Raw genomic sequence first — 20264 nt, 5'->3', positions numbered from 1 at the left:
TAACCACCCAAGGGTGGGTAATTATTTTGGCTGGCGGGCCACATTTCTTATTTGATTTTTAGGCGTGGGCCAACTGGGTATCATGTAAATTAAACAAAATGAAAATTGCAATTTAAATATTAGATTTTTTTTGGATTATATTTCAACTTGAAAATCATCAATGATCATAGAAATGTACCGATCTTATTTTGTATGTCATCGTCCATACATAGTTAAACAAAAGGAAGGAAAATAAGGGGTTTATAAATTAAATATTGATTGAAAATATTCAAATAAAACAGTTTGGCGTGCCGGGAAAAAAAGCAAAACGGGACGTAAAATGCCCGGGTCTGCCCTAACTGCTCCTCGCGCCGATGCTCATGTTTCATGCATGAGGGATTGAATGAATCTCCCGCAAAGGGATTAATAAAGTATAGAAGGAAACAATGTTGTAATTGGATTAAAATGTTTGCTTTAAAAGTGATTACTGAGCCTGTAAAGGTCTATCCTTTTCTCTCATGTTCAAGATACAGATTATTTTAGTGGTGTAATGCCCAGCAAAGTCACATGATGGCAGCATGGATCTATGCTCAGCAACATGTTTTATTATTTTCTTGCGTGCTAAAATAATATTATCATTGCCGTGCAGAGGTAAGTGGAAATATTCAGGGCGGAAATGTTGCATGCAGAGAGGCTGGATATATTATTTATATGCAACATATAACACTTTTTGCACTTGAAATGTATAATCATAAATACCGATCTTATAACACACATTTTTGAAATAAATGCAATTAATGTCAGAGTTCTGATCCTCGAAAAAGAATAAATAAAGGAATTGTCCATGTCTACGCTTGCAAGTACTCGTTTTGGCCACTAGGTGGCGCAAGAGTTCAACTCCACACAAAAACCAGCCACAGAAGAAGACCGCCGGCTTTTCCGTTTTAGCTAGCAGCTACAAATTGCACGCTGAGCTCAATTCGAGCATCGAAATGCTCCTCCGGACGGTCAGACCTTGGTTGTCCCGTTGCCGACGCCTCCCGTTGGCGTGTGGAAGACCCTACCATGCCGACAAAGTGGCCCGACTCGGCTCCCAGCCCGACACACAGTCCGCGGACTACCAGGTAAGCTAGCCCGCTGCTAACGCCTGCTAGCTTAGCCCAAAAGGTGTCCGTCTCCTTGCTGTACGGTGTCAACACAAACTCCAAAAAAAAACAAAACCTCTCAGAACACGCTAATAGTGTGATAAACACTTGTATTTACTTGTTTTTATTCTTATATCACCCCCCAGATCAACTCGGAATACATAACCATCAAGTAGTTGTCCGACAGGAGAGGTCAAACCCTGGAGTTGCTATTGGTGTTTACGATAGCATCACTTCGTCAGAAACTTCATTTCAGAGCTTTCAAAATACTTTACTTTCTTTATCACCTTAAAATAATCTCAAATATCACAAGCAGCAGTTCAATGGACTCGATTGAACTTCTTTGTGTCAAAATATAAATGTCACAGAGGTCAGACCTGCATAACAGCACCTGACGCTCAAAATTTTGTCCCTTTAACACCAATAGCACAAGAAACAGTAAACATAATTACTGGGGTTCAACAAAAAAATACAACGACCCCTGTTATTAAATCTAGAGCATTTTAAAGTGAATTACTGCATATTTGCTTGGCAATGACTTTGAACATAACATATTGTTTTGCACCACAATGTCCTTTTATTGAATTTGCAGGTAATAGGTGGTTAAAATATTGTGCAAGTTACAATCGCTCACCTTATTACCTGCATAATATTTAATATCTATTCATTTTGTGCACTCCTGTCATTTACAGTGAAGTTTTTTTTGTCGTTGTGGGAGTTGAAAAGTATAGTTTAATGCCAGGTTTTAACTTCTATGAAAATTTGAGAATATGTCTAGCTCTCCGGAGCCGGATCCCTTGTTGCATTTTGTAACTATAGGAAAAAAAAAAACCCTGCTTTTTCAGATTATGATGGGGGGGGTCATTGCAGCTCAGCAGATGTGTTTACCCTTAGAGGCAAAGATATTACAAATAGAGCCGGTGAAACTGTTGTCGTTTAACATTTCATTTGGATCTAAGGATTATATGGCAGCTTCCTGTTAGTGCTGAATGATGTTTTGATTAAAATGCTAATTCCGTTCCTCTGTCATCAGCAGCTAATGAATAATACATAAGTGTTTGGCAAAGCTTTCCCTCCTGTAACAGATGTTCACTGTTTTGTTGACTGAAGCCTTCGGGGCTGTTTTGTTTCTTATGGATAACTTTAACACGAACACGCCCCTGTCAACTTATTAAGTTTTGCCAACTCTTTGTTAATGTCGTACTGTATCTGGAACTGACATCCCACCCAAATGTCTCGTCTTCTGGCCTTTCAGGAGAATTACGCACGTATGCAGGCGCTCGTGGAAGAGCTGAAAAGCCGAACAGAGAAGATTAAATTGGGTAGGTTGTGAAACGATCCTTCACTGACCCAGCGTCGTTCGGGTACGAACGGCTCGGAATAATCCGTATCGGTCGTTGTTCAAGAAGTAGCCGTCCTTTAGTGACTCGTAACAACGACCTCTGTAAAAGCTGTAAATCAGATGACGTGCATTTGTATATTTGCTGAGGAAGGACAGAAGCGGGTACGCGCATGTTGCAGTTTTTTTTATATTTATTTTCTTTATCTGGCCTGAATATCAGGTAAGGTTTTAAATCATTTATTACTGCCGCCACCGGGTGGCCCGCGTATGCACTAAAATAGACAGGCTGCCAGACAGCAACTCGTCTGAAATGAAACACAGCGGCTCAATAAAGGAAAGTTGATGCCGAGGACAGACATCTCCAGTCCCGGTGGGAGACCCGATATTTCTGAACCCAGAGCAAAGAACGCTGTGTGTTTTGTTATTTTCTATCGCCGATCTGCAAACGACACACCAGCAGAGAGACGGAGCGGCGGACGGACGACACGCAGTTGCAATTATCACTCTTGCTAGATGTGCTTCGCCGCAAACAGTTTTTTATAATTTTTCGGGGTTTTATGTGCAGACGCTTGTATTAAGGGGCCTGCTGGGACCCGCCAACCGAAGTCCTTCAAATGGAAAACAGAGGAAAATGACAGGTGCGCCGTCTGTTGTGCGGCGTCCTGTTCATCACAGAGATTAATTTTTATGACAACATATTAATGAGAGGCAAACAGCACGAACGCCCCGGTGCAGAAAATCTAAAAATGGTTCACACGCAAGCTCCGTCAATTCTCGATTCTCGGTCCTCGGGCAAGAGCCCCCCCCCCCCCCGAGTTGCTTCTGACGGTCCGCGTGCGAACGGGGAATGCTTTCCAGCCTAAACCGCGGGGTGCAAAAACGCACTATAACCGCGGGACCATTTTGCATTAAGTCGTGTTTAATTCGGCTGCTTAAAACAGCTGCTAGTTCACTCCTGCCGGCCTTTAACTCCCCTTTGCGCCCGCTCACATCTGTACATCTCTGATTTATTGGTTGTTTGTATTCAATTGAATTGAGCTTCGGGCTTTTTTTTTTTTTTTCTGTTGTGGAAAACGACGTAATTGTATACACAAGTTGTGCTGAATTGTCATTTAATTGCAACTACTTTGGGCACTTGGGGTACAAGATGCAATGTAATTTCTTGAAATGGCAATAATGGTGATTGGGAACTCGCTGAATTGACTCTTCTGGCCGCAGGTGGGGGGGAGAAAGCCAGAAACCTTCACACATCCCGTGGGAAACTCCTGCCGAGGGAGCGTATAGACAGACTCCTGGATCCGGGGTAACGTCCCGCTATCAAAATATACCTTTGGCTTGTAACTGTCCCAATACTCAGACCATTAACCTGCTAATATTCACATCTTATTTGCCCATTTAGAAATCCCATCACTACATTTCCAATGATATTGAGATCAATTGCAGTGATTTGCTGAGGGAGAGGTGATTAAATTACATTAAATCCTGATTTTTGAGAAACAGTTTGTAACAGAATGCTAACATCTTTTTTTATATTTGTGTGTGTGTATATATATTTATACAGGTACATATAGTTCGGGATATATCCATATATAGACACACACACACACACATATATATATTCACACAACCCTGCTGCACTTATTATCAGTAGCGATGTAGCGTCTCAGCACCATGGTTGCCCCCCTCTGGGGTAAAATCTGAAATAAAGTAAACTTTAAAGCTCACAAACACTTTTCCAATTCCCCCTCCAATTACTTTTGCTTGTTTATCGTGACCCGCTTTTCTTGCAGGACTCCTTTTCTGGAATTGTCCCAGTTTGCAGCGCACGAGTTGTACGGCAGAGAGGAAGTGCCGGCAGGAGGTATCATCACCGGGATTGGACGGGTGTCAGGGTAAAGTGTTTCCAAGCTCCTCTGATGTTTACTAGCCTGGCGGCCATGTCAGATGTGAGGAAAATTAAAAAAAACTTCAATTTCAGCAGTCGATTTCAGGTTGCCTTTCTGTGTGGATTCTCCATCTTGTTCCTGCCACAGTCCAAAAACATGCAGGAGGTTCATTGTAGTGCCTTAATTGTCGGGAAAAGTGAATGATGAGATGAGAACAACTTTATTTATCCCGAAGGAAATTGTTGTGCCAGAGTTTCAAGCAAAAGCATAACAATAATAGATAATAGTAGGAAGGAGGGAGAATAAGAAATACAATGAAATATAAATTGTCAAGGTTAAGGCTATCAAGTGTTTTAAGGTCTTAAGTACAAAGATTTGAAGATTCCCTGCGGCTGAGGGAAGAGGAATTAAAAAGTCCGATAGCCTCAGGTATGGTTGTTTGTCTTTCTATGACGTGTAAATGAGAGAGTGAATGTCTCCCTGGATAGGCTCCGCCCCCCTGGAAAAACGGTATAGCCAATGAATGCATGACTTGCGCCCCACCCCGCCCAAGATGATCCTCTTCTAATAAATATAGATCATGACTTTGCAACCGCAGGCCTTTTTAGAGCTCCATTTGTCCGGGCCACTGATCGGTAACCGGCTACACCGCCGTCCCATTAAGGAGGCGCTGGAACGTTCACACTCATGTATCATCATTTGAATAGAATTCAAAATGTAACGACTGCTGACTGCACCCAGATAACGTGTTTATTGTTCATCCGTCACAGGGTAGAATGCATCATCGTCGCCAACGACGCCACCGTCAAAGGGGGAACGTACTACCCGATCACAGTGAAGAAGCACCTTCGTGCACAAGAGATCGCTCAGCAGAACCACCTGCCCTGCATTTACCTTGGTGAGTTTCCAGTGTTTGTAATAAAAGTACACGTCTTTTACTGGAATGGATGGCAGCCTTGAGTGAATCACAAATGTTTGGCATCAGTTAGAGGCGGAAAAATGAAGTGAGGTCGCGAGTCGCTGCACAACGGGTGTGACAAAGGAGAGGCTAGGAACAAACCCAGACCTTTCACGGTGCCCTCCGATGCCTTATGCAACGCTTCGGAACACAGGCTTTTTCTAACTTGCTCTCCCAGGACACACGCTCACCGGCCACTTTATTAGGTACACCATGCTAGTAACGGGTTGGACCCCTTTTTGCCTTCAGAACTGCCTCAATTCTTCGTGGCATAGATTCAAGAAGGTGCCGGAAGCATTCCTCAGAGAGTTTGGTCCGTATCGACGTGATGGCGTCACACAGCTGGCGCAGATTTGTCGGCTGCACATCCATGACGCGAATCTCCCGTTCCACCACATCCCAAAGATGCTCTATTGGATTGAGATCTGGTGACTGTGGAGGCCATTTGAGTCCAGTGAACTCATTGTCGTGTTCAAGAAACCAGTCTGAGATGATTCTAGCTTTATGACGTGGCGCATTATCCTGCTGAAAGTAGCCATCAGAAGTTGGGTACATTGTGGTCATAGAGGGATGGACGTGGTCAGCAACAACACTCAGGTAGGCTGTGGCGTTGCAACGATGCTCAATTGGTGCCAAGGGGCCCAAAGAGTGCCAAGAAAATATTCCCCACACCATTACACCACCACCACCAGCCTGAACCGTTGATACGAGGCAGGATGGATCCAGTGTATATGTGTGTGTGTGTGTGTTCTTCTTTTGTACTTTTTCTGCTGTCAGTCCACTTAAGAAAACATCCTGATGCTTTTAGACGCATTTTTACCTCGTTTTTATTATTTTTCTTTTCGCGGTGGCTAGCGCTTCCACCTCACAGCAAGAGGCTCCCTGGTTGGATTCCGCCGATCTGGGCGGCGTTTGCATGTTCTCCCCCGCCCCCGGTGTGGGATTCCTCCAGGTTCTCCGCTTTTTTTGCAGACTAAATTGACCTGGCGTGGCGTGAGATGGTGAACGGTTGTATGTCTCTCTATGTGGCCCTGAGTATATGGTGTAGTTGAGTGTTTTCGGTCGCATTTTGCTGGAAAACACGCCTGTTCTCCGTGTTCTTTGACAGTGGATTCCGGAGGAGCCAATCTACCCAGACAGGCAGACGTCTTTCCAGACAGAGATCACTTCGGACGCATCTTCTACAACCAGGCCAGGCTGTCGTCGGAGGGAATAGCGCAGGTGATGCCGCCGTGTGCTCCATATCCGAAAATACGCATTCCCTTGTAATGCGGACAAGTTTTTCCTTTGCACTTGTGCTTTTTACTTGTCTGCCGTGAGAAAGAGTTAAAATGGTTATTAGAGCGAGCGGAGACGGCGAATCTCACCCGCACAGCTGTAAGTTATTCATCTTTTCTGCCGTCTGCACGCGGCTGAAACCCGTCTCGCCATTGACAAGCGGAGAAGAGCTGCCCTTTAATGCCGGCTCTCTGAAAGGAAACAAAAATAGAGGGCCGCCGCTAAATGCAGATAGTGCCGTCGAAAAGTCAGATCCACTTGCGCTCATATCCCCCCCCCCCCTCCGCCGCCGCAGACCCCGAGGGGATAAACACACCTGAATCCGTTCAGACGCCGCAATGAATTCATGCTAATATTGTTTATTCTCCAGACACACCGGGGACGTGTTTGTTTGGTACAGACCCCCAGCAAAAACATCACATTATTTTAATCTATCTGGGAGCCAAATGCAAATACCACCTTTCCAACTATAGTCCCGTCACAGTATCTGTCAAAAGCTACTGCGATGTAGCACAGATGCAGATTTCTTAGCATATTGGTTGTCCCTAATTGAAAGGGATTCATTATTTTTCCTTGCCTTTCTCAGATTGCGGTTGTAATGGGCTCTTGCACCGCCGGAGGAGCTTATGTCCCGGCCATGGCGGATGAAAGCATCATCGTGAGGAAGCAGGGAACCATCTTCCTCGGAGGACCTCCTTTGGTTAGCTAAGCTATCTGTGCTATTTTTTATTTTTTTTCCCCCTGCCGTCGGATAAAGCTCGCTAATTCGGACCGGCCGTTATAGTGGTGCAGAAATAGTCTATCGCTGTGATAAGATAAGATAAACTTTATTGATCCCAATAGGGGAAATTGCTTCGTAACAGCAGCGTAACAATTATAACGTCAATGATTAAATTGATAAAAAAAGATGTTGCGACTTCTTCAAACGCCAGAATAGCAACTGAACTTTTGAAAACAGCCGATGTTACAGAGGCATTAGCAAGAAAAAAAGGAAGTGAATTAAGTTTCAAATTGAGCAACACCCAGTTTGGGTGTCAAGTATGTATGTTATATCAAGATTGACGAAAGAGTGTATATTAGACATCCGTTTACAGGTTGTCGGTCTGGATGTTCAAAACAGTGATATGTAGACTGCAGGTGTATTTCAAGTACTTAGGGTCAAAAGTCCAGAGAAAAGAGGAAAAGGTGTGGAAAAGAGATAAAGAAATGGGTTCAAGCAAGCTGGAATGGGTGGAGAAAAATGTCAGGGGTACCATGAGAGAGAAGATGATCAGCCAGAAGGAAAGGAAAGGTGGAGGAGACCGTGGTGAGATGGTCTACACACAGTGGCAATGACCAAAAGACAGGAGGCAGAGCTGGAGGCCTCAAGAGATGAAGATGCTGAGGTTCTCTTTTGGAGTGACCAGGATGGATAAGATCAGGAAGGAGTCCATTTGAGGGACGGCACATATTAGATGTTTCGCAGAGAAGGTCAGAGAAGCCAGACTGAGATGGTTGAGTCATGGACGGAGGAGGGAGAGTGAATATATTGGTAGACGGATGCTGGAATTGGACCAAAGAGAAGATTTATGGACGACGTAGTGAGAGAGGATATGAAGTTAGCTGGTGAGAGAGGAGGATACAGAGAATAGGGTTAGATGGAGAAGGTTGATGCTGAGGAGACCCTGAAGGGAGAAGCCCAAAGGAAAAGAAGAAGAAGATGCTGGCGGTGTCTCTCCAAGGGAGAAGTATCTGCATATTTGAATCTCTATGTCCTTTCCAGGTCAAAGCAGCCACTGGAGAGCAGGTGTCAGCTGAGGACCTCGGCGGCGCAGATCTTCACTGCAGGTACGGAGCAAACTTTTAGCCTCTTCTGCATTTCAGGATTTTTTTTTCTTCAGAAAAACCCCTCCGTGTTACAAAGGAGCATTTTTGACACAGTCGAAGGCAGGATTTGTTAAAGTATGAACACGTTAGTTCCGGTGAGTCTCACCTGGTTTCCTCACTTCGTTTCTGATCATCACACTCCGTAGCAGACCTCCGCTCCACGCCCTCATGTGGCGTAATTCATTGCAATTTCTATTTATTCCATTACGCTTTGATAAAACAAGTGCCTGTGATTCTGACTCTCGCCGCCATGGATTTTTCAACTTTTTTTTTTTTTTTTTTGTTTTTGCCTCTCGTCATTCAGAAAATCGGGTGTGACGGACCACTACGCCCTGGACGACAACCACGCGCTCCATTTGGCCAGAAAGGCCGTGCGCAGCCTCAACTACAGGAAGAATATCCAGGCAAGTCCGCCGTATTTTTTCTTTTTTCTTTTCTTTAAATTTTCGGACAAAGTTCACGTTCTATTGCGTCCGTCCCTCAGGTCACCACGGAGCCCACTGAAGCCCCGCTTTACCCCGCGGATGAACTCTACGGAATAGTGGGCGACAACTTGAAACGCAACTTTGATGTCAGAGAGGTGTGTGTGCGAGTGTGTGTGTGTGTGTGTGCGCGCGCGTTTTAAAAGAGGAATGAAGAAAAGCTATCTGCTCTTTCCTCTGAAGAAATGTTCTTCGTCGTCAGCATCTCATATCGGGATTAAGGCAGTTTTAAAACAGGTTAGCCTGTTAATTATACGGCTAAACTGAGAACACGTGTTAGCACTCGCGTCACGTGTAGCAAAATAAGAGAATTGAAAAAAAAAAACATGCGGTCTAATTTGCATACAAATAGAAAGTGAAATCAATTCCACAAATACTATACACCAATTATATAGCATAACTTATTATCTGTTCTTTTGTGTTTGTCAATTACATCCATAGTTCTTGTTTATAGTCCACTATATTTAATGCACATATCCATCTATTGAATATGTTCATTGCATCCTCTCTGTAAATCACTTGGAAATGTACTTAATGTTCATTTATTTATTAAATCTGCACCCACTGCTGTCTGGTTAGATGCCAAACTGCATTTTTAAACAGCACACTTATAACTAAAGCCATAAGAAGTTAAGCGATTTCAGGCAATGGACATAATATACCTGTTGATAATGCAAACTGATTTAAATAATTGATCACGGCAGCAACAGTGTGGACCAATAGTCAAAGCATTGACTGACTGGATTGGAGGCGTGCGTGTGTGTGTGTGTGTGTGTGTGTGTGTGTGTGTGTGTGTTTTCTGTGTGTTGCACATTTGTGGCAATAAATGTCCCGTTCTATCAATGTGATGGCAGGTTGTTGCCAGGATCGTGGATGGGAGTAAGTTTGACGAGTTCAAGGCTTTTTATGGAGACACGCTGGTTACGGGTACGTCAAATGAAAACCGGGCCATAATTGTTTTATTTATGTTCTGCTCCACTATATTAAGGCTTTTGTTTTTTTTTTTTTTTTGTTCTATTCCCTCTCCAGGGTTTTCAAGAATATTCGGCTACCCAGTTGGAATTATTGGCAACAACGGGGTCTTATTTTCAGAGTCTGCAAAGAAGGTAAATCTCCTTCGGAAGCGCAGATGATCACACCACCCAGAACTCTTTTAAAACTCATTTTTATTTGTCTTCTGAAAAGTCAACCTGACCAATGGTCCTTTTTTTTTTTTTTTTTTTAACGTATTTGAGCTGAGAGGGCGGCATTTTGGCGCAGCAGTTGGCACTTCTGCCCAAAAGCAACAAGGTCCCTGGTTTGATTCCCACAGGAGACCTTTCTGTGTTGAAATCTTACAGATAATGAATGAATGAACAAACATATCAGTCAAATAATCCCATACGGCTGTCGTTTTCACAAACATGAAGTGCTGCCACACCTGGTGTCATATTTGGTACGAAAGTAGCTGCGATGTGCGGCGGAAAACATGGCGTCTTTTGCTTTTACGGAACCGTGAATTTGCAGATCAGTAGCACATTTTCTATTTTCTCGAGTTCTTGATTCCACAAGCTTTTTCTTCCCAAGTTGAGGCAAGCAGATGAACCCCCCCCCCCCCCCCCCCCCCCGCCCACCCTCTTACTCTATTCTCTGCTCAAGTAGCGTTCATGCAATTTATTAAGAAGCAATTTAAAAAAAGTCAAGGAATTAGAAATCATTAAGAAAACAAAAGGGATGCAAAAAAAAAAAAAAAAAAAAAACGCGGGCTCTTTGCAAAGTGCAAAGAGCCACCTTCTCGCTGAGGAGGAGGTGCTTGTAATGCACTCTCTGAATGTCAAGGACGTTAACACAATACCGTCGCCGCTCTGTGTTTTGCAGCGAGCGATCCGCCGCCCGGTGTCGTAGATTACAAATATTTCCAGACGCCGCCTCAGTCCTCCGGCTCTGTGTCGGCAAGGTGTAGAGCTTTTCACGTGGAATAATTGCACTTTTGCAGGCAGCCTCATGAGTGCACTCGGCGGCGGCGTAATAACGGTGTTTTAAAAAAAAAAAAAAAAAAAACTGGGGGGGCGGGGGGGGGTCGAGGGGAGAAAGATCATTTTCATTTAATATAATTGGCTTAATTTGCGAGCCGTGCCGGTCTGACCGGGCCGGACCCGAAGAAGAGGAGCCGGGTTTGTGATTCGTGATTACGGACTAATGTGTTTTTCAAACACATTTTTGAAATTGGATTACAGGGTTGAGGGGCGGCGGCGGGGTCGGCGCGGCACGCCGCTACGCTTTCTTTGATTCCCTTTTTCCACGTGGTGTGGATGTGACAGTGGGAGCAGAGGGTTATCTGCTCTGTGTAATTATTGCTGAAAGGGACTGACACCGCGCTCCGGGCCCGAGCACGTTCGAAGAGCACAGCACGAGGAAAATCAATACTCTCCTTGCATTTCAAGATGCTTTTTTTTTTTTTTGTTTTGTTTTTTTTCCTCCCCCTCACCTCCTTCCAGCTCCTGTCATTGGTCGCTTGGATTTCTTTTATGTTTAATTGTCAAAGGCATTTCTCCTTGCTTAAATTTTTTTTTTTTTTTTTTTCGCCGTTGTTGTGAGAGGGCGCGCGGCAATGAAATGATTGGATTTACGCCGTGGCGCCGCAGATCTGGCAGCAAACTGATGATTCATTTCCCGTCGAGTGACAGTTTTTATTAGGTAGCCATCCTTTGCATTGTCTCGCTCTTTGTTTACACTTCCCAGCGTAAGACAGACAGCTCGTGGAGAAGGGGAGCGAGCCAGCAGAGGTAACTGCCAAAACAGGAGAAGACACATGAGTAATTCAGCGATACAAAGCCTATGGAAATGAGGCGTCTCTTCGCGGCGCGCCGTCTTTTGTGCTCGTTTGCTCGCAAAGTCGCCCCTGGCAGGTGCCGCCGTCGCGTTTCTCCGGCTCGGCTGAAGGCCGCCGCAACTCCCGGCGCCTTCGCGGTAATCTCCGGCGTGAAGCGACGTGACCTCCGCTGTGCTTCGATAAACCTCTTCCCCTCCCGTCGCCCCCCTCCGGGATTAAGGCGCCGGCACCTGGACAAGCAGGGAATGCTTGAAGGCAGGTTTATTTTTCGGGCCGCGCTTCGGTCGCTTACACTTAAACACAGCTGTTTTGTTTGTCCTTGTCTTGTTTACTTCTCCCGTTCCCCAGAAGAATAGGAAGGTGGCCCTTCCGCATGTGTGTTATTCAATCTGTACACACACACACACACACGCACTCAAAAAAAAATATAAATATATAAATCATTCTATGTTGAATTCATTTTTCAGGGCACGCATTTTATTGAGTTGTGCTGCCAAAGAAACATCCCACTCATATTCCTCCAAAACATAACAGGTAAGAGAGCCCTCTTAATTTTATTTACTTTTAATTTCTTTGCAAGCCGCTCCGGGCCGGATTTGAAAATAAGGACGAGGACATGCGTTATTAATTTATTGATATTTCATTAATCCCGTTTAATTTTTTTTTTTTTTTTTCCCGTAACGCTGTAACAGCAGCGGGATTTAGGGGCAGTAACGCTTTGACGGAGGGCGAGAAAAAGAAGAACTTCGCTCGGCTAATGTGTTTTTCCCCAGTTTTGGGGAAGTTTTGAGCATAAAACACAACCTGACGTTACGAGACGTGGCGAGGGGAGGTTCGGGGGGGGGGGGGATCATCATCACGGATAAATAATAAAGACGATTCCGTAGCCGTGAACAATAAAAGATCGATGAGGGGGGTGGTGGAGAAAGCGGAAAAGTCCCGGGGAAAGTTTTGAAAGGAATGGGTTTTATGAGCATTTAATGGTGAACAGCAAACGATGGGAGAAGGGAGTTTGGTAAAGAAGAAGCCTAAAAACAAACATCTTCTGTGGGTGGAGGAACATCTGCAGAGGCGACGGTACGAACCGGGAAGGAGAAGGTTGGCTGGAGCGAGACGGGATAGGTGTGTGTGTGTGTGAATGAGAGGGATGGAGATGGAGAAGGTGGTGGTACCAAGGGTCAACAGAGCAACGGAGACGCTGGAGAGAAGGTTGGAATGGATGGAGAAAAGTGATGATTGAGGAGAATTAAATGGAAAGGTGAAGGAGATGCAGGTGAGAGCTGGAGATGAAGATGTGGAGGTTCCTCTTAGAGGAGGATGGAGAGGATCAGGAAGGAGTCCATCAGAGGGGCAGCACATTGCGGAGATAAAAGTTCGACTGAGATGGTTTGGACAGAGAGGAGGTTCATGAGGAGAAGACGCAGCAATAACAAACCCGTCACGAGTCAAAATGATGATATCCATCTCCCGTTCTGGCGATCTTCTGACCCGTTTTCCTCCCCGCCGCAGGATTCATGGTGGGTCGAGAGTACGAGGCCGGTGGCATCGCCAAGGACGGCGCCAAGATGGTGACGGCGGTCGCCTGCGCCAACGTGCCGAAGATCACGGTCATCATCGGCGGCTCCTACGGCGCCGGGAACTACGGGATGTGCGGCAGAGCCTACAGGTACGTGAAGGTCCCCGACGCCTGCTGGGCCGACGAGTAAGAGCAAAGTCGGAACCGGTCGAACGCGGAAATCTGAATTATGCATCATTTAATTTGAGCGAAATGCACCGGAGACGCCGGCGCCGTCGGAATAACGAGATCGGCAACCCCTGGAGTTTTCCACTCGACTGCCGTCCGCCGCTCATGAAGGCGGCTTAGTCCTGCAAACGGGCATTTCTTTGATTAGAAAAAAAAACACTGTTTTTGAGGAAAACAGGTCGACCGTCTCTGGAAAATGTCCCCGGACTACATTCAGACCTGCGTGCAGATGTTAAGTTGCTGTGGAATACAGAACGGTAGTTTTGCTTATCTTCCAGCCTGTGAAAGAAAGTAAAGACCTAGGGGTCCGCGCGCTCTTGGAAGTTCTCGACTAAGCTTTATTTTACATTTTAAAAAATGTATGCTGGAACAATCGGCGCAGCTTTTTGAAATATTGAAACCGTCCCCGCGGGTTGCACTTCCCACCTCGGCTCTCTAGAGCGCCTTTAGGAACGTTTCCCAGAACGGTTTTCGCTCCTGCTAAGATGCCGGGCCCTTTGACGGCCAGGTGCTTCCTGCACGCTGCTGAGCGCCATTTTTAAAAACCACTGTGGTCACGGGTCTCTTTTGTGACTTTCTTTCAAGAAATGGGAGCGACGAAGCTCTTCTGGCCTGCACCCGCCTCCAAGGGGCACCCAAGGCTCGTAGAGGAACGTCTACATTTTGGCCAGAATAAGCGCGGAGTTAGCTAATGGCTCACAGGGTTCTTCACAGAGAAGATAAGAGAAGATAAGAACACTCCAACCATCTGATGGTCCATGGTTGTCAGTGTCAATACTGCCATATCTGTGAAGGTTCCCAGTCATCCAGGTGATGGTGACTTCTCGTCGAAATCTTCCCGTCTTGGCAACTGGACTTAAATTTCTTCACTTGAAGGTGTTTCAGGCCTCGTCCCAGAGGCTTCTCCAGTTCTAATGACCTCTGGGGAGTTTCCCAATATGACTGCAAGGGTTCCGGTTCATGGTGGCTTGTTGTGTAAATGGAAAAGTTGATCTGATCTGCAGAAAGTAGGTATAAGGGCTGTCATCCGTTGCAACTCAGTGGGATGACCTGGATTGAAATGTGACGAGGTGAAGCCAAAGGAGTGAAACCTGTTGGATCCCATGAACTGAGGCTCATGTGGATGTTTCCGGGGCTGCTTCTGGTGGAGGGTCTTTCCTGGTACTTTTGGGGGTGCAGATGGTCCGGGTCCTCGTGTGCAAATCTGCCGCGATATTGATCCCGGCACGGTGTTGTACATTTGTGAAAGGTTGTGTCTGCGGCCTCCTCTTCTCTCCAGAGATGTTTTTCTGTGGTAAACCCACTAATTTGCTCTTGAACAATACCTCCACTAGCATAACAACCCCCCATTACTCCTGAAGAAGCTTCTCAGATAAGGGCCGAAACACCTTCAAGTGAAGAAAATCAAACCCAGTCGCCAAGACAAGAAGTTTTTCACAAGAATATTGCCGTACGTTCACACCTACAGAGCATTTAAATAGTGTTTCTCTTCACATCCACGGTACCAAAAAAAGCAAATAAAATTAGAAATAATTTCACAGAGAACGACGCCGAGTTATGCTGAGGGTGAGAGTGCGATATTCTTTTGATTTGTTTTTTTCAAGTGAATGAAGTACTAAGCTGCAGTTGCAAAAAAAAAAGTGAAAGTGATAGCAGGATGATAGTTCAGTTGCATCAACAGGTTTTATAGTGCTTTTTTTTTTTTTTTCCATTTTCCCACGTGCGCTGTGGCATCTTCCACCGCCTTCTTCTTTTGTGGTTTGGGAACACAAAACTAAAAGCTTCCCCCGGGAGGAGGCTACTTCCTGGAAACAAATTGGAGCCGAACAGTTTTTAAGATAAAACTTTAGTCATTCCAAAGGGAATTTCTGAGCCAGATGGCTCCAAAATGACAGTCACAGTAAATAATAATTAAGTATATTAAAAAAAGTCTCTCATAAGTAGTTTTTAGGCTGATAAGAGACCCCAAGTAGGAAGTAAAGCAAAATAATGGCAATTCAGCTGGAGAGTAATATTCTGAGAGGATGTATCGCACCTGATAATGAGTGTAAAAATAGCACATATTAAATATAATAGGATCATTTTGAAAAGTCAAGCGTAGGATTGCACCTTGTATAAAAACACGACGATCAGATCTTCGACGGCGGCTGCTTCTCGACTCCACTTCGACAGCAAAAACAAACCCGCGTTTCCCGTCTTGTCGCCCCGCAGCCCCCGATTCCTCTACATGTGGCCCAACTCCAGGATCTCGGTGATGGGCGGCGAGCAGGCGGCCACGGTTCTGGCCACCATCACCAAGGACCAGAAGGCGCGCGAGGGAAAGGAGGTACAACTCGCATTAGTCATTCCAACTCGGGCGTCATCGGCGAGGCTCCGGGCGGGTCGGCCGCCAAAACGTTACGACCGGAGGGTTTTCTCCCGGTGCTGCCTTGAGATCGTTTTTACATACAGAAGAAATGATATCAGTGTTAGGAGTCGTAAAAAGCGCAGTCATCAAAGCGCGGCGGTCGGAACGTGTCAACCGGCGCCGTAACGCCCCCGCGCCCCTTCTACGCCTCCGCCTCCGAGGGGGCGGCTCCGCTCCGCAAACACGACGGAAACGGCAGCGGGGGTAATTATTGATTCATTTTCCGGGAATAATGAATCTGCCAGTCAAACGTAGTTCCTCTTACATCCTGGGTTTTATAATTGCCGCGGCCTTGTAGATGAACAAACGCGTCTTTAGTAGATAAAACCGGCATTAACATGCGCAGCAGGAGCGCCCGATTCTGTCGGGTGGGCCGGTCTCACCGCAGAGTCGTCCCCGCTAACAGATGAGGTGCAATCAACCGGCGCCTTGTTTACGCCGAGTTTCCTGTTCATTAAGAACGCCAGGCTGAACCCCGATGCGGTCCAGGGGTGGTTTTATTTTATTCTATTTTTTTTTTTTTTGTTTATTTTATTTATTTCTTTTCCTCCGCACCTGCCCGCCTCAGTGGAGCTCCTCTGGGCAGATGTGAACGTGGCGGAACCGGACCGATGCGTTGTAGACGCGGTCCGTTTCACACGGTCGGAGTCCAAACGGGGCCACAATTTTTAAGGGCCGAGGGCCGGAGCGGTTCGGTGTTGAGAGAAAACTTATTGAAATGACCTTATTGCACGTATTAAACTTGAAACCAACAACCTATAAAAGTTATTGCCTATAAAACAACATTAATCATCAAATAAATGATGTAAAACAAAAATACACACCGCATATACACACACTTTTCTAATGTGCCGCCGTGTGGATGCTGCTTACGGGCATCACCAAAATATTCTTTTGCACTACCTCCATCTTATCTGAGCAATAATTATATTTATTTATATATATATATGTATATACATTTTCTCCAGGGCACCTTACTTATTATCATATTTCTTTCAGTCACATCACCTACTGTACCTCTGCTATTTCTATAACCACTCCCTGCATAAGGCGTTTTTTTTTTTGTTTTTATATTGAAAATAGTCTTTGTTTATTTATACCACATATCCTTTATTGGTATTCTTTCTATTATCACTGTTTGCACAGTGTTCCACAACTGCAATGCTGTGGTGACAATTGAATTTCCCTGTCTGGGATTGATAAACTCCATCTTATCTTAAAAAAAAATCAGTTGCACTTATTTCTCCAGGCTCTATCTGAAACCTCCTCCGTAGTAAAATCAAGTGCAAACATTTTTCCTCCTGCAAAAAAAAAAAAAAAAAAAAAAAAAAAAATTCAAAGAAAAATTAAATGTCGCTTAGTGGCAAGAGGAAAAAAAAAATTTACAAAAATAAAAACGCATTTAGAGAAAAAAAAAGCGTTCACACTCATTTGATTACCGCCGCAGTGTCTCTGCACAGAAAACGAACAGCTTTACTTTTTTACATCCGCGAACACACATCGCGTTGCTTCTGCGACGTCGCCCTTTCCCTCCAGGACGCCATCGCAAGTGTCTTCATCCTCCGTCTCTGCTGTCTCCCGCATTTTGAACAGTTCACCGCGGAGCAGGAAGCTGCCATGAAGGAACCCATCGTCCGTCGGTTCGAGGAGGAGGGCAGCCCGTATTACTCCAGCGCCAGGTGAGGGGTGTTTACAAGAATTAAATCTCCGTTACAAGTCCAACGTTTGTTCATTTTTTCCCGCTAAAATCCCATCCAGAACTCACTTGTTGCCATGAGCGCTCAGGGTTCGCCACGGAAACGGTCGTCATGGCGATTCGGTCGTCCCGCGGCGGAGACGGATCGCCGCTTTTCACGCCGGCGTCCCCGACCGAAACGACGTCACATAAACACTCGGAAGGAATGAGATAAAAGTAAAGGGAAGGTGTCAGAGGCTCGCGCGGCACACATTCTGGCGGCGGAGCAGATAAGATACACAACAATGCCTCAAGACGCCGCCGTCATGTCCGCCGGCCGCGAACGACTATAAATAAAAGGTATTTATTATCGCGGCGGAGCCAGCTGCGGACGGAGAGAACGCCGCAACGGACAAAAGGCGTGTTGTAAACTGGTCGTTGACTCGCCGACCTTTTAATCAAAGCCCCATTAAAGATGCTAACTGTCGCCGGGCTATTATTCCCTCCATTTAACCCACATGTCCTGTTTGCACAGGCCGGCCAACCATTAATATCACAACAGACACAGCAACTTTTAAGAGCTTTTTTTTTTTTACAGAGAGGATCTCAGCGGAGATCAAGAAGTCGGAGGATTTCAAGTACTTCGGTTCAACAGTTCAGAGCGTAGGAGAGCGTGGAGGAATGGGTTCAAGCAGGTGGAAATGGGTGGAGAAAAGTGTTAGAGGACTATCAGCCAGAAGGAAAGGTGGACGAGACGGATGGTCTACAAACACTGACAATGACCAAAAGACAGGAGGCAGAACTGGAGGTCACAGAGGTGAAGATGCTGAGGTTCTCTTTGGGAGGGACCAGGATGGAGAGGACCAGGAACGAGTCCATCATGTTAGATGTTTTGGAGAGAAGGTCAGAGAAACCAGACTGAGATGGTAGATGATTGATAGACGGATGCCGGAATTGACCTGGGTGAGCCACATTTTTATACGACCCGCCAAACTATTTTCTTTGATTATTTTAACGAGTATTTTCAATCAATATTGAATTTAGAGACTTATTTTTTAATTTTTTTTTTTTCCTTCTCTTTTTCTTTTCCAAAATAGTGTCGGTCAGTACATTTATATTATTATTATTATTTTTTTTGATTGAAATAAAATGCCAAAACATTGAAATTTTCAAATCGCAAGTTATAGCCCACCCCTGGTCTAGAGTGAGACCAAAGAGAAGATTGATGGACGTAGTGAGACGGGATATGAAGTGAGTTGATGTGAGAGAGGAGGATCCAGAGGTTAGATGGAGAAGGTGGATTCTCTGTGGAGAACCCCGAAGGTAACATCCAAAGGGGAAGAAGAAGATGTCAGCATCTCATCGCAGGATGCTTGTCGGGTTTGAAAGCAGTTATCTTCTGGAGGCGCAGCGAGAAGGTCCATGATTGGATTAGGACGGGGCTTTCTGTGTGGGGTCGCCATGTTCACAGTCCAAAAACAGGAGTTGAATTGGAGCTTCTGAAATGCAGAGATGTTTGTTTGTATTTGGCCCAGTTGGTGTTGGTAATGAGTGAACGAATGAATGAAAATCAACTTGGTTGACTTGCAGGCGGCGCAGTTTTTTATGATGGAATTGGTAGGGATCCATAGAAAAGTCCTGCAGGAGGCATCAGAGAGTCCAGGACCGTTCCAAAGAACCCCCGTGACCCCGTCCAAGAGCAGGAACTCAACCAGAAGATGAGACTCCGGTTGTCGACCGTCATCGAACATTGCGTCACGATGAATCCCAAAAGTGTTTTTGCAGGCGTGATGTTTGAGAAGGTGTTCCTCTGCGGGAAACACCACGGCCCTTTTGTGATTCTCCGGTCCACATCTAACAGCACCTTCTCTTTCTTCTCCTTCTCACAGGCTGTGGGACGACGGGATCATCGACCCGGCCGACACCCGTCTGATCCTGGGCCTGAGCCTCAGCGCGGCCCTGAACGCGCCGGCGGTCAAGACGCGCTTCGGCGTGTTCAGGATGTGACGCGGGAAAAGCGGCGCCCTGGATTTACACGGACTATTTTTTCCACGTCGCTCGATCGAACACAAACACCGCCACCCTTTTAGGACTGACCGAAACTGTTGTCGTGCAACAGACGAGCTCCCGTGCCTTAACCTGTAACTGTTACGTCGCATAAACACCGAACTGTCCCGAAAAAAAAAAAAAAACGTCTCCATGGTTTCATGTCCAGTAAGGCGCAAATCAGATACACGGGAGGTGCGGAGGCCGGGCGCTCATGAGGGGGCGCTGTTGAGCCGCGGATTTCCCCCTGCGTGGGCTCGCAGAGCTCCGGCACAGGCCGTCCTCAGAGCAGACCCTTCACGCGCCGCCGTGGCTTTCCTGACGGCGTTTTTGAATACTCGCCGCGTTCTCTACCAGATGCCCCGAACCCTCGGTTCGACGGACGCCACCTCCCGGCACGCGCTTGTTTTCTTCTTCATATTTAGCAGGAGGGCCGCGGTGGTACAAAAGAGACGCCGAACGGCGCTGTAAAAATCCCCCGCCCCCGTGTCTTCGCCATTTTGCTAGTTTACCGAGCTGAACGCGCGGCAGAGACCGAATTCTCTGGCAGCGAGACGTTTGTTCCTCGGATAAAAGACCTCCACGCGGCAGCTTTTAACAGGAGCCGCGGAAAAGCAGAAATAACCCCCGCCATGATTCGCATA

The 20264-nt window shown here is 45.9% G+C and overlaps 1 protein-coding gene across 1 annotated transcript; it reads left to right on the top strand.

Annotated features, from left to right (window-relative positions):
- Nucleotides 1-885: 885 nt before the first annotated feature.
- Nucleotides 886-19767, top strand: mccc2 (methylcrotonyl-CoA carboxylase subunit 2). Its single transcript, XM_086170007.1, has 17 exons — nucleotides 886-1103; nucleotides 2380-2446; nucleotides 3685-3769; nucleotides 4257-4358; nucleotides 5123-5250; nucleotides 6419-6531; nucleotides 7175-7288; nucleotides 8351-8415; nucleotides 8759-8858; nucleotides 8939-9034; nucleotides 9791-9863; nucleotides 9966-10042; nucleotides 12216-12282; nucleotides 13258-13414; nucleotides 15704-15818; nucleotides 17493-17578; nucleotides 19464-19767. Exons 1-17 carry the CDS (start codon nucleotides 972-974, stop codon nucleotides 19579-19581), a joined length of 1695 nt encoding a protein of 564 aa, XP_086026133.1. The 5' UTR covers nucleotides 886-971; the 3' UTR covers nucleotides 19582-19767.
- Nucleotides 19768-20264: the final 497 nt, after the last annotated feature.

Source organism: Fistularia commersonii, chromosome 22 (genome assembly GCF_037954325.1).
Source record: "Fistularia commersonii isolate RoL2024-O1a breed Wild chromosome 22, RoL_Fcom_v1.0, whole genome shotgun sequence".
Classification (NCBI taxonomy): domain Eukaryota; kingdom Metazoa; phylum Chordata; class Actinopteri; order Syngnathiformes; family Fistulariidae; genus Fistularia; species Fistularia commersonii.
Note: the sequence above shows the minus strand (reverse complement) of the source record. Positions and strands in the feature narration are given on the sequence as shown.

Bases quoted from the DNA above. Each gene is read 5' to 3' on its own strand.
- mccc2 (XM_086170007.1), top strand. From the start codon at position 972: ATGCTCCTCCGGACGGTCAGACCTTGGTTGTCCCGTTGCCGACGCCTC. The intron at 5,251-6,418 runs GTGAGTTTCCAG...GTTCTTTGACAG, and splicing joins CCTGCCCTGCATTTACCTTG to TGGATTCCGGAGGAGCCAAT. The intron at 6,532-7,174 runs GTGATGCCGCCG...TGCCTTTCTCAG, and splicing joins CGTCGGAGGGAATAGCGCAG to ATTGCGGTTGTAATGGGCTC.